Here is a 16,889-nt window from a genome sequence, read left to right as displayed (position 1 = left end):
AAAATTTCGGTGATTAGTCTATTTTTGGACAACATACCGACATATTTTAAGATGGACAATGCCTAATTGTAACAGATCCAAGGAGTATGGTCCAGGATAGAAATATTATAAGGGAAATAACACTTGAGAAAAAAGGGTTGAATTAACCAGAGATTTTTATCCTGGAGAAAATAAATTTCAATGGAGACAGAATATTCATTTTTAATAATGAAAAGTCTGTTAATTGGCACAAAGGGTGAACTTCTTTATTATATAGTCTCACTGGCGCTGATGGTTGATAGCCTCATGAATGTAGTCTTCAATTCTAGACAAGTAGAACATCTCAACAATCAGATCTCTACAACAATGGACATGCTTCCTGTTGAAGCAGTGGCTTTCCCATCAGTACCCTAGAAGAGCTGGCCTATGAGAAATTGTGGTGTGTTTCTGGAAAGGAATAGGAAGAAAAACTTCCCTTCTAGAAGTGACTTCTTGGAGCAAGAGAGGTTCTCTTTTAGGGATCTTTTAAAAAAGGAGACCAACGTAAAGCAACAGTATGGTACAAAGGCTTTTCTCTAGTGGATAAAGACTCCAGGAGAAGGTGTGGTGTTCACTGGCATTTGTGTGTGTGTATGTCTGTGTATCGTGTGTGTGTGTGTGTGTTTGTGTGTGTGGTGTGCATGTGTTTCTTGGAAGCTGATTGGGATTCTTTGTGTAAAAGTTTTTCCTAAACAACAAGACTTGTGTGTTTTTCAATTTTCTTTTATAATTGTGTTGTTTTATACCCCGATCTAAGAAACAAACACAAACAGAAGCAAAGATAAACTTTCTGGGAGATTATTTTTTTATTGATGTGTTAAAAAAATACTAGTCTGTCAGTGAGGCATGCATTTGTAGGGGTAGTACAGAAACTTTCTCCATTCAATCAAGATGACTCTGAATCTGGCTCTGTCCCCCACCCAGAACATCAGTAAAACTGAAAGAAACTCAGTCAGAGACTGGGACGATGAAGGTGATGATGAGAATATCATTCCTTTCTCTCTATGTCCATGGAGAATTTAGCAACTTCCATCGTGAAGAAACTGAACTCTTCCATTACTTTTCCTAAGGGAAGACACAGTTCACAAGATTCATTAGCACAAGAGGAAATTTTATGTAATGTTAGTGCTGAAAGGAACTATAGAGATTATGAGGCAGCACCTCATTTTACAGATAAGGAAACTGAGTCTCAGAAAATGAATGACCTTGCCAAAGCACATTCTGACAGAGGAAAGAGCAGAATTTCCCTAGTCCGGTGATAATTCCACCCCTCTGCTGCCTCCTCTGATTCCAGATCCCCGCTGACCACCCAGTGTCTTAAAACAACAAAGAAAGAGTACTCTGACAAAATTGAGAGGGCCTATCTCTCAGCTTTTCCTGGTCAGCAAGTCCTTTGACAAAGCTGGATCCTGCATTAGTGAGGAGGACTTTCATCATGTTTCCCTCCAGTGTCCCTTGAAAACAGCTAGTTTCCTGGCCAAGGGCTAGTTTCCCAGTCTGCCTATGTTACAGAATTTTCCCTTTTGTGAAATAAAACCTCCCAAATAGGAATAAATACGTAGATATGTCCTTTTGGGCTCAGGGCTTGTTGTTCTCACTTGTTAAGATAATCACAAAGATGAAAACGCAAGATCTAAGTGTCTAAAATCCAGTGGCCTAAAAGAGTTAACGATGATCACAGCGGACTCGGTATGAGACAGTTAAGTGCAATTTGCATGTCTTGTACCAAAGAAGTGACATCTGCCTAGCTACATTTCTGCAAAAACATTTTGTGGGCCAAACAAAATACCTAAACAAAACATGTCCGTGGTATTCTGGTCCAAATACTGACAGCTTGCATCCCTTATTTTAGATAAAGGAAAAGCAATCATTTTTGTAGCCTTATTCTCCCTTAAAGCTACAGATACTTGGAGCCTCTAGGAATTTGAAGATAACCTCTAGGGACACTTTGTCTAAGAATCAAGCTTCAGTGAGAATGTTAAGTATCTTAGAATCTAAGTCAGGTAGTGTAGTAGTTTTCAATTATTTTTGGGGGGTGGGGATTCAGGGCCCTTTCTTCAAACATGATATTGTATGGCACTCCACTACTTAAAATAGTCAAAGCTGAACTTTATGTTGTAAACTACCCCAAATGGTCCCTTTAACCCTAATGGCGACTCCTGACTTGCCTCTATAGAACCTCTGTGCTCTGGGGACAGCAGTTTGAGAATTCACAGTCTTACTGGATTCTCACAATTGACAGACAGGAACTGGAGGTTCTGTGATGGGATGGGACTAGTCCAAGCTGGCAAAGCAGGTGACTCTACCCTGTCTGATTGTGCAACAGTCGGTTTTCTATCCCCACCTGCTGTTCTGGGTGGGAATAATTATAAATTACAGCTTATAGAGATTTAAGCTGGATCCTGGAAAGTAGAAGCGTTTGTAGTAGAGAGCACTGGCTCCAGATCTCATTTTCTTCTTATGAGGTACTCACAAGCTCTCGGTACACAAGTGACATTCATTCCCATAAGTGATGTAGTCAGAACCACAAACTGGCAGGTATGTGATGGGGCAGGGGATGGCCACCACTGGATACTTCTTGTAAATGCTGCAGTCCACCTGTGTCATACACAAGCAAATGTCCTGTTTTTCTCCCAGACCCCAAGCTAGGCCGCTATTAGATACACTACAAGGGCTGGAAGTCCCAGCTCAGATATTCAGATGTTGCTTGGCCACTTCTTTAAGTACTAGTGTTATCAGTATGACAAATACTAGCACTACCAGTATTCTGTTTTTTTCTGCTACACTCAGTTAACAATTGCTGGGCATTTCTGGGCTGGGCGTTAAACTTAAATCTTACATGAATTTTCTTGTTTAATCTTCAGAACAACTAGAGTAAATGCTACTATTACCTCTCTTTACAAATGTGGAAATTAAAGCTTAGAAATAGAGATAACTTGTTGAAGATAAGTGCTGGTAAGTAGTAGAGTTAGGATTTGAATCCAGAGCCTCTGCAATTTATCAGGGTACTTTTGCTCTGCCTTTTACACGTTATGCCTTTTATGAAAACATCACCAGCCTCTCAGCTGGAAGGCAGTTCTCCCTTCTTTAACTCTGGAATATTTAAAAAACATTTTTAAAATATGGTTGTTTATATGTATGTCATATTTCTTCAGTTGCCTTCTGGAGAACAGATACTATTTCTCCACGTGTGTTTGCTGCCATCTCGAATCCCCCTAAACATACTGAATTTATCCTACATATATGTTGACTAAATGACAGTCAATAGTTATTGACGTTAAAATGTTATTCAACATACTTACTTTTTTTGGAGACAGACTAGCAGCTTCTGAAAAAGAGATACAGATGAAAATGTTAAAAATAAAGCAAACTTTAAATCTCATTAATTAATATAAGTTTCATCCTATATAATTACTCTACATTTCCTTTAGCAATGAGATTCAGCACACTGTCCATCCTTATGCAAAATCCTAGTTGTTTGCTGAGGAAGTTGAATGGCCAATGGGTTAGGTTAACCCTTGGTTTAGGCAAGAGAATTATCAAAATTTCCTTTATTTATTGATCACGGGATGTTTTCTGAACCTCATAGTGTTTTTGATAATGGCCAAAGACAGGTAGCAATAAGACGTATTAAAAACATCACTCCTAAGAGCCTGAAGGATCATCTCTGATATCCTTTCCTTCCCAATTGACATAAAGAAATGCAATGGAATGTCTTTATGGGGCTGGAAACACTTTAATTAATTTTTCACAGTATAAAAGTCTAATTGTTGACCCTTGGCTTTTTGAGACTTGTGTTTTATTTTAATCCCTCCAAACTGATTTGGGAAGACATCGAAGTTTTTCTGTATCTTTGCACTAAGAAGTGGTATATCTAATAGCACTGACAACTTCAATGTCCATATGAACATAGAAATGGAAGACTTACAGAGAAATTAGATCATTTTTTGTTCTATGGATGCAAATAAGAATCCTTGAAAGTGAAGACATTGGACTCAAGTCTGTCAAACTCCAGATGGAACATAAGATCCTACTACAAACCAGTACACTTTAAATTCTTACAACCAGATGTTTCTGAAATGCTCACATCCCAGGAGGGATTATTTGTGAAAACAATCTTAATGGCTATATAGGGCACTGTCTGACCTTAACTTACCTGAGCTGCTGCAGAAATAGACCACTGTACAGAGCAGAAGGAGACCCCCAGTGATCTTCATGCTGGAAATGGCTGTGGTGCAGAAGCTGCTCTGAGATTGTCACTACAGCTGCATCGACCATATCCCAGGAAAGGGGTCATGTTTATATATATGCAAGGCTTGGTTTCTCCACCTTTCCTGTGAGGTCATCCAGAGGATCTCAAAGCATAGTGCCACACCCTGGGCTGTGTTACAGTCCTTGTTACTGAATTGCTGCTTCTTATCTGACCAATGATTTGATTATTTGAGGTAAGAGGTATTTTCTATCTTCCCCAAAGGTGGGACTGTTAAGAATTCTAAACATCATGAACTAGAAGGGACTAAGTATGAGCTTCTTGACTTACTTATGAAATAAGTGAAAATCTCAAACCTCCTTTATTTTACAAAACTGGAATCTATTAAACCCAGATTAGACTGATTACACCTATGTTTATATCTTGGCACCTGGGGAAATATTGTTTATTTTTGAGGTAATGAACCAATGAAGCAAACTGGGACCTAATGGAAGGAACACTGACATTAGCATTTATGAGGTATGGAGAAAAGCACTAACATAATACTTCTGATATTTTCTACCTGTATAATCTTGGATAAGTCGTTATATTCTGTGAGCCTTTATCAATCCAAAAGGCTTGGTTATGTTGTGATAACATGTAACCACAAGATTTCTGTGAATTAAAACAAAACTTCGTTTCTTACTCAAGCTACACTTGTATGGTAGTCAGCTGATCATGCTACATTGCCTTCACTGTGGATGCCAAGTGGGCAGAGTCATCACTATTTGGAATACTGTAGTCAAGGTGAAGTGGAGTTGGTTCTCAAGGAGTTCTCATTTTAGCAATTAAAACTTGAAGCCCAGAGCAATACTGCTGTCACTTCCTCTCATGGTCTTGTGGCCATCACATTCTTTGTTATGTATGGAGTGAGTGCGATCAATCTGATATGGTTTAGCTGTGTCTCCACCCAAATCCCATCTTGAATTGTAATTCCCATATGTTGTGGGAGGGACCTGGTGGGAGATAATTGAATCATGGAGGTGGTTTCCCCATACTGTTCTCATGGAAGTGAATAAGTCTCACGAGATCTGATGGTTTTATAAGGGGTTTCCCCTTGCACTTGGCTCTCATTCTCTCTTGCCTGCTGCCATGTAAGACATGCCATTCACTTTCTGCCATGATTGTGAGGCCTCTTCAGCCATGTGGAACTGTGAGCCCATTAAATCTCTTTTTCTTTATAAATTACCCAGTCTTGGGTATGTCTTTATCAGCAGCTTGAAAACAGATTAATACACAGTCTTACCTTGTCCTGACCTGTTCCTGACCTGAAGGTAGGATGAAGAACTAGAATAGTTGGCAAACAGCAGAGACCATCCCAGAGACTGAGTTTCATCCCAGTCGGAGGGCCTGTTGTTAGCCACAACAAAGTTCACATAATTGGAATCATATACATAAAAGTCTGCTCTAAAGCATAGTGCATTTAATAATATTATTGTGATTGTTATTATTATTGACAAACCAAAAGTTAATGCTATGAGTTGCTGACATTAGATTGTAAACTGTATTGTCCATGCACAACTGTCCAAATAGCTGCAGTTTGCCTATTGAGTTTAAGGACATATGTATGAAGACCTGGGGGAAGGCAGTAGACTGTCCCACTAGTTTACTGCTTGGCAGGTTTATTTTAGTACATTCTAAAACTAGCATCTACAAGACATATTAAGTGACTAATAAATGATATTTCATAATCTCCTAATATTTTACTCCTATATCTGTTTGGGAGGCAATGTAATCTAGTAGTTAAGAGCATGGGCATTGAGTAGATCTCATTTAGAATCTTTGTTCTAAAAAATGTTGACTGTGTGTTTTTTAGTATTTATGTTAACATCTGATACTTTAGTGTCTTCATCCTTATGATAGAAATAATATTTATCTCATAGGTTGTTTTGAGTGTTAGATTTTACAGACACACACTCTCTCACACACACACATTATACAGTCAACTCTTGAACAACATGGGGTCCAGGGGTGCCGACACCACCACAGTTGAAAAATTAACATACAATTTTCAATTTCTCAATAATTTAACTATTAATAGTCTACTGTTGACCTTATTAATAACATAAACAGTTAATGAACACATGTTTTGTATGTTACATGTATTATATACTGTATTCCTATAACAAAGTAAACTAGAAAAAAGAAAATGTTATTAAGAAAATTATAAGGAAGAGAAAATATATTTATATTAATTAAGTGGAAATGGATCATCATAAAAGTTTTCATCTTTGTTGTCTTCATCTTGAGTAGACTAAGGAGAAGAAGAAAGAGGAAAAGTTGATCTTACTGTCTCAGGAGTGGCAGAGGTAGAAGAAAATCTATGTATAAGTGAACCTGTGCGGTTCAAACCAATTTTATTCAAGGGTCAACTGTGCATATAATCACTTATGGATGCATGTCTGTGAGGTGTCTGTGTGGTATGTTTGTGTGGTTTGTGTGTATTTGTGTATCAGGGTGCCAAGCTCATAATTAGATCTTGATATATGGTAGCTAATAATATGGAATGTGCTCTTCATAACAACTCATTAAGGAAGGAATTTTTGTTACCCTAGTTTTGCCAGTGAGTAAGTTAAGACTCAGAGGATTTAAGTAATCTTCCAAGGATCGTGATAGAATTAATGGAGGAAACTGCTGAGTTCAGTCAAGGAAAAGAAGCAAAGTGAAGGTTCCAATAAGGAGAAGTAATTGTAGGGTTCATTGTTTGCCGTGAATGTTTGAAAAGAATGAATCCTAAGAAAAAGCCATTATGTTTCAAGATGAGGTATCTTTATTGCAGTTTGAAAATGCACTTTTATCAAAGAGGAGTGGGAACAGGGTCAAAGGGTGGTCAAAATGGTGGTAAAAGATAGGATCACAGAATTTTTTTAAATGTTTGATAGTCAAAGGAGGAATGGAAGAAGCTGAGGCTACAGAAAGATCTAGGATAGACTGAGCATGTCTTAAAATCAAAGAGAAGAAGAAATTTTAGATACATGGTAGAGAGTGGCTAATTAGAGACATATAGAAAGATAGAAAATAAGGTTAAGAGCACAGATGAAAAACCATTTTCTCTGACACATGAGAGAGAAGAGTGGATAAATGTAGAGACAGGCATATTTTGAAGGGTAAGGAAGGAGAGATGGGGGAAGCCCACTGTAAGGTAGGCTGTAGTTGTTCAGTGCTGGTTTGCTTTTTTGCACTGGGAGAACTGGGTTCGTTTGGGAGCTTGAGAAAGATGATAGAAGACTTGGCAGCATGTCAGATAGTCAGCAATGGATCTAAAGATTAATGGCCACTAGAAAAGTTAGAACTAGATTTTAGGAGGCCCAATTAGTACTATTCCTCGTATTTCTCCCAAAGTTTGTGCGACACAGAGTGAGAAATAGGGAACAGTGGTTTTATAGATAGGGAATGGATACATCAGAGGCTTGAGGATACCATTAAAGACTGCATTAGGAGGTGGCAAAGCTTGAAAGAGAGTTAAATGTTCCAGAAGTTTCTGATGGGCTACACAAGGTACAGGCATTTAAGTGTTTAGAGATCAAGGTTTAGGCAAAATATGGTAGGTATAGGAAATAAGAACAATTGTTTATTGAGACAGGGCTAGGAATCAAGTTGTCGGATACTGTTTCTCAGGGGTGGGGCTGAGATAATGATCCTTAGGGTGTATCCAGTGGGTGGAGATAAATGTCTCTCCATTGAAAAGGATGAGGAAAGGTAAGGTCAAGGGATCAGGAGAGGGGTTGGTTTGGGTTTTGGAAGCCGTTTACATAGAGAGGAAATTTTCCAGCCGGATACTGAGGCACAAATTATGGAGGAGGTTTTTGAAATGAGAGTCAAAGCCTGTGAAGATAAAAGCAGTCCATTTCAGGATAGTTTTTTCATTTATCCTTATAGTCCTCCAAGGAGAAAATCTTGAGGCCTTGTAAGAGAGAATAACTATGGTCCTGGTTTCATCATGAAGAAGGCAGAATAAAATTAGCTCTTTTCCCATTTAGAAAAAAAAAGTGCAGCTTGCTGCCAGCATTCATTTAATTTTACATAAACATGCTCTTTGAGGCTGAAGTAAATCTAATTTTCAATGTGAAAATAAAATACAAAAACTGTTCTTGGAGTTATTTCTAAACAGAACTTATCTCTAATCCTAATGTAACAGAAATGTAAATGATGATCAGTATTTAGTAGTTTTTTTTTTATTTGGTAAATTTCAAAGCACAGAATAACACAAAGCAGAACATCATATTATACACAAAAATATTCCATTTTTCTCCAGATCTTGCTATGCTTGTCATTGTGTGAGCAGCAAACTTGGAGTGACCAGTTGGATTCCACCCCCCTGATGTTGGTGTTATGCTCTTGGGGAAATGTCTTCCAGACAGGCAAAGAAGAGTGACATCATCAGAGCATGGATGACCTCAAAGACATTGCAGCTATGGTCTGTGATGTTTTTCCAGCATTCTTTCAATCGATGTCAGTCTGAAGTTTACATGGCTAATTGTGTGCTCAGGATTGTCCTTCTTGAACAGGATGTAGGAGTCCAGCACTGTAATTTTTAGAAGGTAGTGAAAGAATTTCTTATACCAAACATTTGATCTCAGTTGGTTAAGAAGTGAGCATCTGATCAGCCAAATCCACCGCTCCCATATTCTTGTTATAATCCACATGGCACATGGCTCCTTAGTTTTCTTTCCATTTCTGCTGTCTACTTCAATCACAGTATCATGGTTGATATGGTTTGGCTCTGTGACCCCACCCAAATTTCATCTCGAATTGTAATTCCCATGTGTTGGAGGAGGGGCCTGGTAGGAGGTGATTGGATCATGGGGGCAGATTTCCCCTTGCTGTTCTCATGATAGTGAGTGAGTTCCCATGAGATCTGATCGTTTAAAAGTGTGTGGCACTTCCCCGCTCCCCCTCTCTCTGGCCACCATTAGAAGAAGGTACTTGCTTCCCCTTTGTCTTCCGCCATGATTGTAAGTTTTGTGAGGCCTCCCAGTCATTCTTCCTGTTAAGCCTGCATAACTGTGAGTCAATTAAACCTCTTTTCTTCATAAATTACCCAGTATCAGGTAGTTCTTTATAGCATTGTGAGAATGGACTAAGACAATTGTGGAATGTTGACAGCATTGTCACCTCCTTCTTCTTGGGGTAAATGCTGCAGCCACAACTGCTACCGGCGAGTATTCTCAGGACAAATAGGAAAAGGTTTTGAAGAAAAGCATAAAAAATTAATATAAAAAATTGAGAGTATTGAGGATTTATTCCCTTATAGATTTGGGGTGTCACAAGGAAGAGTGGGATAACTCATTAGAGGGTTAGAGAAGGGTGAGGGAATTAAATTGGAGCAAGGCCTGTATGAGGAGTTTTTGGGTTAGTTAGCTGAAGGGAAATAGGGAAGTCAGCACTGTAGCTGTGCAGGAATCCAGGTATAGAATAGTGGCTCTAAGGATGGACTGTTATAATAAGAAAATTAACCATATATTCATCACTTATGAAGTGCTAGAACTGCACTACACCTGCTGTGTGCATTATCTCATTTCATACTTAAAGCAATCTTAGGAAATAGGAATGGCTATTCTCCCTGCTATTTAGCTGCAATAATGGGAACTTAAGAGATATGACTAGTTTAAGGTAAAGAGCTTAAAGATTCTTTTTTTTTTTTTTAGCTTAAAAATAATTGAATTTTTATTTACAAAATATCCAGATGTTTAAAATTAGATAACAGATATATATCTAGTGACATTTGTAAATTCATCAGAATAATTTGCTGCCTTAGCTATCTATAAGATCTCTTTTGATATCATTTCTTTTTTTTATTATTATTATGCTTTAAGTTTTAGGGTACATGTGCACAATGTGCAGGTTAGTTACATATGTATACATGTGCCATGCTGGTGTGCTGCACCCATTAACTCGTCATTTAGCATTAGGTATATCTCCTAATGCTATCCCTCCCCCCTCCCCCCACCCCACAACAGTCCCCAGAGTGTGATGTTCCCCTTTGTGTCCATGTGTTCTCACTGTTCAGTTCCCACCTATGAGTGAGAACATGCGGTGTTTGGTTTTTTGTCCTTGCGATAGTTTACTGAGAATGATGATTTCCAGTTTCATCCATGTCCCTACAAAGGACATGAACTCATCATTTTTTATGGCTGCATGGTATTCCATGGTGTATATGTGCCACATTTTCTTAATCCATTCTATCATTGTTGGACATTTGGGTTGGTTCCAAGTCTTTGCTATTGTGAATAGTGCCTCAATAAACATACGTGTGCATGTGTCTTTATAGCAGCATGATTTATAGTCCTTTGGGTATATACCCAGTAATGGGATCGCTGGGTCAAATGGTATTTCTAGTTCTAGATCCCTGAGGAATCGCCACACTGACTTCCACAGTGGTTGAACTAGTTTACAGTCCCACCAACAGTGTAAAAGTGTTCCTATTTCTCCACATCCTCTCCAGCACCTGTTGTTTCTTTTTAATCACTCTGGTGTATTACCTTTAAATCTAAACCTAAAAGGTAGATTTGTAGACTCACTGGACATTGAAATAATAGGAGTGTAACTGGCAGAATCAGAGTAGTCAGGAAAAACATTTAAGTTTTGAGTGAGCAGCAGAGGGAGCTGAACACTGGGGCAGAATGTGTGACATTTTCATCTGTGAGGATCATCTGGAAAGAGGGTTCACTCCAGTGGAGAGAGGGGAGGACTGAGAGCCAGGAGCCAAGGGTTCCTATCCTGTCCCCCATCCCCATCTATCTATCTAGGGAGCAATGCTGTGACAATCCCTTCTCCAATGTGAGCTCTCTACTTCCTCTAAATCTAGTAAGATTAGCCTAGATTAGTAGTTCATGTTTTTGAGTTAAAAAGCCATCCATGGTACACTAATTTATACAATAAATAAGGCTGAGGAGTGAGGCTAGGTGGGAAGGAGAGGGTGAAACTTTATTCATTGATTCTGGTTTTCCCTCCTCATTGCTTCACCAGCACCTCTCACCCACCCCCACCAGGGTGCCTTTCTTCTTGACATCCAGCAAACAAACCAACAAACACTCTCAATGGGTCTTTTGACAGTTTAAAAATCACTGGCTTAGATTTGTCTCTTCTTCTTTCCCTGTATGGCCCCTTCACATCCCAACTCTTTTCTTTTTTATTTTTCAAGATAGCCCCAATTATGATCATGCCCTTGGGACCACTGAGGGCACAGTGACCTAGGAATCTGGATATTTGCATTTTGACTTAGTGTCTGGCAAGACGTTGTTCCCTGCATCTCATGAGAGCAGGGAGTTAGCACATCCAGGGATCTTATGCTTTGAATGCCTTCACTTCTTTTTGGGCCATTGAGACTAAATAGCTCCAATCACAGAACAAGGTGATTTGGATGAACAGTAACAACTATTTTTTTTTTCTTAATTTATGTTGTTCCTAGGGGACCTCACAGTATCTGGATGAAGACTCTTTACACACACGCGTGCGTAAGCACATACACACACACACACAGCTCCCAGCTCCAATTGGTAAAAATCATGTTTACTAGGAAGGAGCAGAGCATGATGGCAGAGTAGGATTCTCCAGTGATTGTCCCTGAACAGAAAAATTGATTTGTAACAATTACCCATACAGGAAAAATCTTGACAAGAGCTAAATAAACCAGGTAAGAGTACCTAGTTTAAAAATAACAAGAAGAAAATATATATTGAATAGGGTAGAAAAGACAGTTTTGTATTACCCACAACACCCTGCTCTAACCCCAGGCAGCACAGCTTGGAGAGAGAGAGATACCTGCTTGGGAGAAGGCCAGGAAAGCAAGTGTAGGACATTGCCTATACCAGAGGCTAGAGTTATTAGGAAGAAGGTGGAGATGGGGTGACATTGGTCAAAGGAGACATAATTACAGTTAGATAGGAGAAATACATTTCAGCAGAACTATTATACAGCAGGGTGACTAGAGTTAATGATGATATATTCATTTTTATTCTGAAAAAATGTCAAGAAAGTGGATGTTATGTGCTCTTGCCACAACAATGATAACTATTAGTGGTAGTGCATTTGTTAGTTAGCTAGGTTTAACCATTCTTCAGTGTAAATGTACTTCAAAACATCAGATTGTACAAGATAAAAATATGTAATGTTATCTGTCAATTAAAAAAAATAAAACATTTAAAAGTAAATAAATAATCATGTTTCCTGTGCTCAGTGCTGAAAAGATACCTGTAACCTCAGAGTTAGCCAACAACAGGAAATGTATTAGTCTGTAGGGATGCCGTAACAAAATGTCACAAACTGAGGAGCTTAAACAGCAGAAATTTTTTCACTTCTAGAATCCAAAATCAAAATGCCAGCAGGTCTGGTTTCTCCTGAGGCCTCTCCCTGTAGCTTGCAGACTGTCTTCTCACTGTGTCCTCATCTGGTCTTTTCTCTGTGTACATGCCCCTGATGTCTCTTCCTTTTCTTATAAGGACTCCAGTTCTATTGGATTAGAGTCCCTCTCTTATGACCTCATTTGACCTTAATTACTATCCTAAAGGCCATATTTCAAAATATAGTCACATTGGAGATGTTAAATCAAGTTTAGTCTAAAGCTGCCTCCCTACATATTTTAAGTTCAGTCTAAAGGTTTCTCTGTACATCGTGAACTATAACAAGTGGAGGTGTAAACAGACCATAGCCTACACTTGTGCCAATCACTGAGTTTTGGCCAATCAAATGTAGCCAACTGTTGGAATTGTGTTCAAATAAGGCAAAGGCTGAGCCATCACCAATCCAGCTGTTTATGCACCTCACTGTCATTTTCTGTACATCACTTTACTTTTTCTGTCTATAAATTTTCTTCCACCACATGGCTGCACCGGAGTCTCAGAGCCTACTCTTGCTGGGGAGGCTGCCAATTTGCAAATCATTCATTTCTCAATTAAACTCAACTTCTTTAAATGTAATTCAGACGAAGTTTTTCTTTTTTTCTTTTTTTTTAAGCCAGAGATCAACATATACATTTTGAGGTGACAAAATTCAGTCCATCACGTTCTACCCCCAGACCCTCAATATGCATATTCTTTTCACATGTGGAGAACTATAGACTTTTGATCTTCAAGACCCTGGTATTTCATAAAATCTTAATAAGTGTTTCTTGAAAATAAGATTCCCTGATCAACCAGACATGGGAATCTCTGGGTACTCCATTTCTTTTTGAGGAATTCACAATACATTTTATTTTATTAAAGGTTCAATTACATTTTTTTGCAATATGGCAAGTTTTCACTTTATTTAACTCAATTTTCCAAAACTTAACTGGCTACAGTTTATTTATCATGTTATAGAACACTTACTAATGTCTAAAGAGTGCCAGTGTTTTCTTGAACATTAAAAAAAATAATAAGGATTTACTCCAATTTTGCAGACTCATCACCAAAGAAGGTCATTGAATTTTTGGTCTTCTTCAACTGCTCAGAAATTCTTTATCACATTGAACAGAACTCCACTGGGATGTGGCCTCCAACATTCTAGTTCTCAACAATGGAGCCCAACATAACAAGTCTGCACCCTCTTTTCAAGTATAGCCCTTCAGACCTGCAAAGGCAGTTCTAGAGTGCCCTGTCAAGGTCTTTTTTTCTCCAGATGATTAGATCTCTTAATATTTCCCCTTATAGTACATAGTCTTGTAAGTCCTCCCTATGCTGACATATTAGTACAAGTTTGCTTAATAAAAATGAAACATCAAGTAATAACCAATTTTACTATTTCCCTTCTCTGTTCTAGGCAGTGTTCCCCACACTAGAGATACAGAGTTGAAAAAGACACAGGATCCCTACTTCATGAAGCTTACTTTCTTGTAGAGTAAGAAAAATTCAAGAAATATAATAAGATGATTTCAGATCCTGACAAATATCTTAAAAATATGTATCATGATATTGAGATAGGAGATAACATGGAAATGGGGGATGAATTGGATCGGGTGACTAGGGAATACTTCTCAGAGAAGGTGATATTTGAAGGACACCTTAATTATCAGAAGGAGCCAGTCTGGAAGTGCAAAAAGCTCAGGTAGTGAAGAGGGAATAGCTGGTGTGGTAACATATTAAAGGATTCTGTTTTCTTCAATTCCAGCATTATATAAAATGACTGTTTTTTCCTTAAAACATTCAATTTGGAAATCAAGCAAGTTGTAGCCTGTATTTTCTGTAACTAGGCAAAATGTCTTATACTGAATTCTACATGGCATTGAGTTGAAAAATTCTTCCATCTAGTTTCTTTTTTAAATCACCTTTTCTTTTTCCTTGGTTCTCTCTTCTTATTTTTTATTGCAAGTGTTCCTTCCAGTGATTTCAAGTGGAGTCTCTGTCCAGGAGTTTATAGTCTCAAACTTCCATTCAACATCTATTTACTCAATTCCTATTATATGCCTCACTTTTTATCATATGACTTTTAATTCATTTTTACGACAGCATTGATTACTGACATACTGACTATATGACATTGCCTATTTATTTATTTGTATATTATTTGTGTCTCACCACTTGAATTCAGCTTCCACAAGACCAGGCTCTTGCCTGTTTTTAATTTGCCTATCTAGCACCTCACACAATGCATTGCCCAGAGTAGGAACTAGGCAATAAATAATTGCTAAATTAATAAATAGCCCTAAGATTCCACAACATTAGCCAAATTATAGAGTAACTCACAATTCATCCAGCATTCAGGAGAAATCATGTCTTTTCCTTTAGTGGATTAAAACAAAATAAGTAAACTTACCTCACTGGAACTTAAAATAATTTAACCATTTTTTATTGAATTTAACTTCAATAATAAGAGGAAACTAAGATGTTTAACACATTTTTTTCACTTCCCCCCCAATGACTCATAATAATGTTTAAGTTGAAATAATTATTATCTGAGCATGCAGAGACCCCTTTGCAGAGCTGCTGTTAGGAGAGAAGGCCAAAGGATAAATGTATGCCTTAGGGCTGAGGGAGAACCATTGCCTACTCCCACTTAGCGGCTACCACCACTGCATCAATACAAGGAATACACCAGTCCTAGCAGTGCCCAAACATAGTCTATAAAAAGATTTATCAGCTAATCAAAAGGCTTTATTAATTAAGGTTGTATCTACTTATTTAAAACATGGATACTACCTAAATGTAGCATGTCCAGATCAAATGGCCCAGGGTAGAAAGAGAAAAAAAAAAAGGTCATGAGAAATGACTCTAGTAACTTGAGGGTTTTTGTTTTCAATGGAGAAGAAAAATTTGAGAATGCATTAAGTAGAAGTAGGAATATGCATTTTATATCACTAACTGGGAGAGAGAGTAAAAACCTGTTCTGTCGTGAAAGGCTCTGAAGGTTGAAAGCATCACAAATGTAGCTGTGAATTTAAGGTAAGCAGAGCTGCCTATCAATCAGATCTCTACAGCAACGTTCATGCTTCATCATGAGGTGTGTTTCCTTTTTGTGGAAAATCCTGTAGATGCTGGTCCACTAGGAATACTGCAAAAGAAATCAGAGATGATTTAGATGGTCTCTGAGTCCTCATTCAACTCTGAAAACCTGTGGTTATACCCAAGTTAAACTCAGTCAATGTATTGTGGATTCAAAAGACTTTCCTTTACTTATGTCTGATATACAGGCATACTTTGCAGATGTTGCAGGATCATTACCAGAGCACAAAAATAAAGTGATTATTGCAATAAAGCAAGCCACACAGATTTTTTTGGTCTCCCAGTAGATATAAAAATTATGTTTACACTGTACTCTAGTCTATTAAATGTACAATAGTATTATGTCTAAAAACAATAGACATAATTTAATTTAAAAATCTTTATTGTTAAAAAATGCTAACAGTTATTTGAACCTTTAACAAGTTGTTATTTTTTTGCCGGTGGAGGATCTGATGTTGATGGCTGCTTACTGATCAGAGTGGTGATTGATGATGGTTGGGGTAGCTGTGGAAAGTTTTAAAAATAAGACAACAGTAAAGTTTGCTGCATCAATTGACTCTTTCTTTCAGAAAGATTTCTCTGTAGCATGCAGTGATTTTTGATAGAACTTTACCCAAAGAACTTTCAAAATTGTCAATCCTTTCAAACTGCCACTGTTTTATCAACTAAGTTTAGGTGATATTCTCAATTTTTTATTGTGTTTTCAACACTGTTACAATATCTTCATCAGCAGTAGATTTTATCTCAAGAAACCACTTCCTTTACTTATTAATAAGAAAAAACTCATCATCCATTGAAGTTTAATCATGAGGTTACAACAATTCAGGCACATCTTCAGACTCCAATCTAATTCTAGTTTTCTTGCTATTTCCACCACACTGCAGCGACTTCCTCTACTGGTCTTGAACCCCTCAGAGTTGTCCATGACAGTTTTATTCACCTTCTAAACCCTTGCTAATGTTCTTTTGAGCTCCTCCCATGAATCACAAATGTTCTTAATGGCAAATAGAATGGTGAATCCTTTGCATAATATTTTCAATTTACTTTGCCATCAGAGGAATCACCATCTATGGCAGCTATATTCTTATGAAATGTTTTTCTTAAATAATAAGACTTGAAAGTCAAATTAGTCCTGATTCATGGTCAGCAGAATGGATGTTGTGTCAGTGGGCGTGAAAACAACATTCTTTTTCTTATACGTTTCC

General features: G+C 37.8%; 1 protein-coding gene across 4 annotated transcripts in view; it reads right to left on the bottom strand.

Moving 5' to 3' along the window:
* Positions 1 to 801: 801 nt before the first annotated feature.
* SPINK7 (serine peptidase inhibitor Kazal type 7) overlaps positions 802 to 16,889 on the bottom strand; it is a 31,563-nt gene continuing 15,475 nt past the window's right edge. The window contains exons 1-5 of one of the 4 annotated variants that reach the window (XM_054487930.1): positions 16,098 to 16,188; positions 15,564 to 15,733; positions 3,321 to 3,346; positions 2,492 to 2,616; positions 803 to 1,083 (exon numbers count right to left, since the gene is read on the bottom strand). In XM_054487930.1, the coding sequence (XP_054343905.1) occupies positions 1,038 to 1,083; positions 2,492 to 2,616; positions 3,321 to 3,346; positions 15,564 to 15,600 (234 nt within the window). In that variant the 5' untranslated portion in view covers positions 15,601 to 15,733; positions 16,098 to 16,188 and the 3' untranslated portion in view covers positions 803 to 1,037. Of the gene's footprint in view, positions 1,084 to 2,491; positions 2,617 to 3,320; positions 3,347 to 4,174; positions 4,297 to 15,563; positions 15,734 to 16,097; positions 16,189 to 16,889 lie in introns of those variants that run through there. The other 3 variants (XM_054487928.1, XM_054487927.1, XM_054487929.1) reach the window with 3 other exon arrangements.

This window comes from Pongo pygmaeus, chromosome 4 (assembly GCF_028885625.2).
Source record: "Pongo pygmaeus isolate AG05252 chromosome 4, NHGRI_mPonPyg2-v2.0_pri, whole genome shotgun sequence".
Lineage (NCBI taxonomy): Eukaryota > Metazoa > Chordata > Mammalia > Primates > Hominidae > Pongo > Pongo pygmaeus.
Note: the sequence above shows the minus strand (reverse complement) of the source record. Positions and strands in the feature narration are given on the sequence as shown.